The sequence below is a fragment of the Fulmarus glacialis genome, unplaced genomic scaffold (assembly GCF_000690835.1).
Source record: "Fulmarus glacialis isolate BGI_N327 unplaced genomic scaffold, ASM69083v1 scaffold27975, whole genome shotgun sequence".
In the NCBI taxonomy this organism is placed as follows: Eukaryota; Metazoa; Chordata; class Aves; order Procellariiformes; family Procellariidae; genus Fulmarus; species Fulmarus glacialis.
Genome location: NW_009212737.1, coordinates 1 through 6,048, shown reverse-complemented (window position 1 = coordinate 6,048; position 6,048 = coordinate 1). Strand labels below are relative to the sequence as shown.

The 6,048-nt window shown below is 52.9% G+C and overlaps 1 protein-coding gene across 1 annotated transcript; it reads left to right on the top strand.

Moving 5' to 3' along the window:
• Positions 1 to 14: 14 nt before the first annotated feature.
• On the top strand, positions 15 to 5,200 carry LOC104076946 (polypeptide N-acetylgalactosaminyltransferase 5-like; the record flags this gene model as incomplete). Its single annotated transcript, XM_009577984.1, has 5 exons — positions 15 to 178; positions 557 to 676; positions 1,174 to 1,291; positions 1,489 to 1,812; positions 5,120 to 5,200. Coding segments are annotated over 5 exons (807 nt in total), but the record flags the coding sequence as incomplete, so codon positions are not given.
• Between the last annotated feature and the right edge of the window lie 848 nt (positions 5,201 to 6,048).

Genomic DNA, 6,048 nt, shown 5'->3' with positions numbered 1-6,048 from the left:
CGGGGCGCCCGAGGCCTGATGCCGCCCCGGCCTCTGCCGCAGGCGCCGTCCTGACGTTCCTGGACTCGCACGTGGAGTGCAATGTGGGGTGGCTGGAGCCGCTGCTGGAGAGGGTCCGCCTGAGCCGGGCCAAGGTCTCCTGCCCCGTCATCGAGGTCATCAGTGACAAGGACATGAGGTAAGGCAGCTCGCGCCCCTGGGGAACCCAAAACCCACACCAGCGGCTTGAGCAAAACCTCTTACTGGGACCACCAACATATTAATTACTGGAAGACACAGCTCCAGACCTCCTAACTGGCCTTCAGCAGCGTTTCACAAGGGGTACGTAACGTTGCTGTTCACCAGAAATTAACATTAGACGTGGACGTGGCCCCTTCATTTACCACACACGCCTTTTCCCTTTTTCGTGACTTTTAGTACATGAAGAGGATTCCTGATGAAATTTGTTAAAATACTGTTTTAATTATGTACAGATACTCATCTTCACTCATTAAGGATGACATTTCAATCAGGAATGTGACTCAGAATTAGTCATCCCGATCTTTTCTCCGTTTAGTTACATGACCGTGGACAACTTTCAGCGTGGGATTTTTACTTGGCCAATGAATTTTGGATGGAGGCAGATTCCACAAGAGGTGATCGAGAAAAATAAAATCAAGGAAACTGATATAATAAGGTAAAAAAAAGCAAATGTGAGAGCTTTGTAAACCAACCTGTTCCTTTTTTAATAATTAAGCAACAAAGGCTTCTTCAAGGCCAAATGTTGTTCCTTTGCTTGTAAGGACAATAGAGGCGATGGTACCCTGCGGGCAATCACATCAGACATGGATAAAGCCCAGGCAGCCTTTCTCACCTCTTGCGGCACTGCTGGCGTTTCGCCGGTGCTGCCAGGGCCGGGGGAATGTACCAGTGCATTTTTCTCTTCCATGCCCCATTACGGCTTTCAGACTGGGTAAAGCCACCCAAATGTCATCTATTTTAACATTGCATCTGTCAACCTGCAGTGAAGTGACAAACCGGGTGGTCCTTGCTGTTTCTGTAAGTGCAGGCTCAGGCACCGTCCCCGAGCATTTAGTAGTCCTCAGCTTCTCAATGATTCCCTCGTCAAAGCAAGCGGAAAGGGACGGGCGCTTCCCGTCCAGCTGACATGCCGTGTGGCTTCTCTGTTCCCAGGTGCCCGGTCATGGCAGGTGGCCTGTTTTCCATCGATAAGAAGTATTTTTTTGAGCTGGGAATGTACGACCCAGGACTGGATGTTTGGGGAGGTGAAAATATGGAGATTTCATTCAAGGTATGTCGCTCTCACACACCTTCATCCCCATCAGCCTGGCTCGGGTGCTTGGGGCTCAGCCAGGGTCTCCCCGGGGCAGCCCCCGGCTGGAGACCCCCTGCCCCTGGCAGTTTACTTCTCTGCTTCTCTTCTGGCTTGCACAAAGCCAGCACCCAACATTTGCCCGTGTTTCTATCAAAGCAACCTCTGTTTCTCAGGTCTGGATGTGCGGGGGAGAGATTGAGATTGTTCCGTGCTCCAGAGTTGGGCACATTTTCAGGAACGACAATCCTTATTCCTTCCCGAAAGATCGTGTGAGAACAGTGGAGAGGAACTTGGCCCGCGTTGCGGAGGTCTGGCTGGACGAGTACAAGGAGTTATTCTACGGCCACGCTTACCATTTAGTCTTGAAAAACCTGGATGTTGGTGACCTGACTCAACAAATCCAACTGCGAAAGAAGCTTCAGTGCAAAAGCTTCAGATGGTACCTGGAGAACGTCTACCCGGACCTGGAAGCTCCCCTGGTTAAAGCCAGCGGGCTGGTACGTACCCAAATGACTTGCTATCCTTCATTTAAACATGTTTTCAGTGGCTGACTAGGGACTTGGTAGCATCCCAGTATGCTTGTCTCTGAGTTGCTTACCTGGCTTTGGTAACATGTTTGAATATTTAATAGTCACGGTGGTCTGGATTCCCCATTCCCCGGTATTTTTATAAAGAAGTAGATCAGAATTCCAAGAGACAACTTCCCGTCAAAGAGCCAGTTCAGCGTTTAAACACCAGCTGAGGTGCCCGTGCAGCAGTCGTGGTCAGGGGATGTGCCCCCAGGGCCGGAGGTCCAGCGTCCTCCCTACCTGCACAGCTTTTCGGCCACGGCAGGAGAGAGAAATTAGCGGTGCCTGGGCAGCGCAGGCAGGGACGGGCAGGAGGCCGGGGCCCCAGGCGCAGGCAGGGTTTGTACCGGTGCTCAGCCGCCAGCAGAGCGCAGCAGAAATCTGCTTTTCCTCTGCGCAGCCTGCAGATAGCGGAGTCTGGGCAGGCAGCGCAGGGCAGCAGCCTGGAAAAGTCCTGGCATTGATCATAGAACCATAGAATAGTTTGGGTTCGTTCTGCAGTGCAGGTGAAGCCTGCGCCTTGGGAGGGGTCAGTGGGCAGAAAACACCTTAAAGTGCCTGTTGGATTAAGTCCCCCGTCCTGCCTCCCCACAAGCCCCTTGCTGGCTGGGTTGCTGAGGAGTGTAACTGGGTCAGGCTCTGTTTCTCCTCCACCATCCCTCCATCTCTGCGCTGGGAAACTCGTGGTGCTCTCTGGCACCGGGTCTTGCTTGTGCAGTTACTCCCCAGGTGTTCAGTGTCGCTTAACCAACGTTAAAAGGTGAATTAAATAAGAATAAAATGTGGGTTCTGAATTTGGCCCAGCCCTGAGCCTCAGCAGAATATTGGCTGCTACTTTGAACGTTCGGAAGCCTCAAATATTCTGCCCAGAAAATATACAACATGATTGCAATCTAGTTACAATTGCAGTAACAAAAGTAAAATATCTGGTTTGTCAGCCATGCCAGGAATGAAAACTAAAGGGTTTGCTGCCTTCCCCACCCATCCCCGTCTCCCAGTGCCGCGGCAGGAGCAGCACTTGCCGAGAGGAGGTGGCCAGGAGCCGGCGACCACAGGGCTGGCACGGCTGGGAGAGCGGGAACAAGAACTGCCTGTCCCCTCCATCCCTGCCAAGGCGCACGGCTTCCAGTTACTGCACCGGCTCTTCTGGGCGCCAGGAAAAAGCACAGCAACCATTTGGCTGCGTTTCAGGCTTGTCTGTGGGCCAGGGGTGTAACGTGAAGGTTCCCCGTCACAGGGAACCTAGGGATCCCTAGGGATCAAGTCAGGCTCTCCTCCAGCCGCAGCTGGTACATTATTTTCATGACTGAGCTGTGAAGGTGTGGGAGGGCAGCTCTGCAGAGAGCACAGGGAGGGATGCCGTGCTTCCTCTGGGTGACCTCTTGGCACTCGTGGAAAAGCTGTAGGGAACTGCTGGGTTCGGCACTTCAGTGGATTAAGAGCTGTGCATCCCTTCGGACGCGTCTGTCGGTCTCGGCGTGGCAGCAGCAGCCGTTTGCTGCTCAGAGCAGCTGCAAGCACACGAACTGAGGGCTGTCTGCTGGGGCAGCCGCTCCGAAACTGTTGTATGGCTGAAAGCCCGTGTCCCTGCATTGCCTTCTAGAAAGCACCGTTTGAATTAGACTGAAGGCTTCAGTGAAACATTGGCTTAAGTGACATTTTTTAAAAAGAATTAGCAGTAATAGTCTTGAGAACTTCAAAAAATGGAAATTGCTTGAGAAATACTCACTTTTTCAGCTCTTTTGTTTCAATCAGAGCAATAAAGCTTAATGTCAAATTCAGTGCAAGGCAGTTAGACCATATAGAGAGACCTCCATTTCAACTGAACCGAAACCTCAGCTTTTCAGAGGTGTTTCTGAAAATTTTCAAGATGTTGCCTTGCTTTGTCCTGATTCAGGCCACCTGAATCGCTCTTTTATCTTCATTCTCAAAATTTAATAGGGCAGAAAATCTGTTTTTCAGCTAGCTCTGCAAATTCCAGCTGTGCTGAACACTATCCAAAGTTACTTGAGAACTGTTTTCTGAATAGCCTGTTTATTCACCGGGATTAGTTCGTAAGTTCTTCATAAATTTTGAAGGAAGGAGAAGGAACGGCATTTGCAAGGAATCGGAGATGTGAGCAGCCCCGACTGAAGCATCACTGGGGTTGTCTGAGGAGCCGGTGCCTGCGGCCGACCAAGCCCTCTGCGGCTGTGAGTCCCTGCAGCGTGGTGGGCTTCAGCCCAGGAACCAGAGGGGGCTGGTAGAGCTCAGTCCAGTGTTTTCAGCTTTCCTGTATAATCTCCCGTACTCCTAAGCAACACGCCACGCAAACAGCGTTAAGAAAACGCTTCTTGCAGAGCACGCTCTGTGCGGACGTGGGCGCTGGCCAGGCGGTGGGGTGCCAGCTCACCAGTGGGGGACGGGTGCAGGGAGAAAGAGCAAAGAGAAGCCGAGCGAAGGAGCAGAGCCTGATGCTCCCTTGCAGCAAGCTGGGCGCTGAATACACACGCTCCGAAAAACATCTGGTCTGCACTACCCAGGGCGCAGTGGTCACTCGTCCTCTCTTTCTCCCCACCAGAGCGAGGTAACGGCAGTTCGGTTAAAAACAGCTTAATGATGATGTTCCTGCCGGGGTTCCCCGCTTTGGGGGACCACGTCTGCATTTCCCCATTGATGACAGGTACCAAGACAACCAACCTGGATGGAAAACAGGAAGAGTTACCTCGGGGTGGGGCACCGAGCGCAGCCCAGATAGTGATGGAGTCGTTCCCTGGGGCCAGCCGCGGGGTCCGTGGTGGGCTGCCGGAGCCCAGGGCCCCGTGCCCCAGCTGGGAGGGGACCGGCTGGAGCCGGGATGGGACCACCAGGCGCTTGCTCAGCTGTGCGCGGTGGCTGCTCACCTCCTTCACGGCATAGCAACGGGAAGGGATTCTGCAGTTGTTATTTTTGGGAGCTGTTGTTCTGGGGATTTGCAGAACAGGAACATTAGCTATGGCCAAAAAAACCCAAACAAGAACGGTCTCATCCAGCCTTGAATGTTTCTGGAAGGGGCTAGTTTCAAGCTTCTCTCAGTAGAAGAACATATGTAGTGGACCACATGTGCATTTACACACCCCTCCAAGGACTATGACACATCGTCTCTGCTTCGCTAAGTGGACAGTATTAATCAGTGACCTGCTTAACTGCAGTGTAACAGCCTCTCCTCTTTCTTGGGAATTTATGTCTAAATTTGCATTTTGGTGCTATTTTCTAGCTTGTTAACGTAGCCATGGCGAGATGCATCACCGTGGAAAACACTACTCTAGCTTTTGAGGCGTGCGATGTTAACAACAAGGTAAGGGTACCCTGCATACTGAGTATGCAATACTGTTTCTAGTGCATGGCGTAATGCTCCTGTACCTCCCCTTGGTGACCTGCCCTCTCCCCGGGAGCTAATGCAGTCCTTCCCACTGGGAGACACGGCCAAACAATGCCTGGGAGCAGCAAGGGGCAGGAATTGCCTCTGTTTGCAAAGCCTGTAGCCAAGCAACAACCCCACAACCAGCAAATTCAGCTGGAATAGGAAGGTTCGATAAAGCATGAGCCTGCACGTGAAATTGGGGAGAAACATTTAATACAAGCCTGTGTTTTTTCTGAAAACCAGCCAGCCGCACTCTGTCACTAGATGGGAAGCAGTTGCTGTGGACAACCTCTCCCTTCCTTTACATGCAGCCTTTCTTAGGCAGTTCCCTGCTAATTGCTCACCGCTGGCACAGGGCAGCGTGCGGCTCGGGGGCCTGTTGTGTACGGGGGTTTATCCACTTGCACCCCAGCACCAGGGTGCAGCCAGGGGAGGTGGCAGGGCAGGAGTGCACAGCAATCGGGTTTAGGGTCTGGGCTGCTGCGGTGGGAGTTGCTCCCAGAGCCTGCACTGGGCTGTCCTGAGCTTTTTAGCTCTGCAAATCCATAGGAAAGGTCTTCCCATGGATCATGGCTTTCCTCATCCTCTGGTCCCGGCTGAGGGCAGGAGGAAGGCGAGGAGAACCTCTGCCAGCTGCTTGCCAGCCTTGAGCAGCCGGCCCCGCTGGGGGAAGGCGAGCCGGGTAACAGCTCTCCCTGGTCTCTCCCCGGTCTCTCCCCACAGAACCAAAAGTTCAACTACACCTGGCTGAGGCTGATCCAGCACGGAGAGCTCTGCGTCGC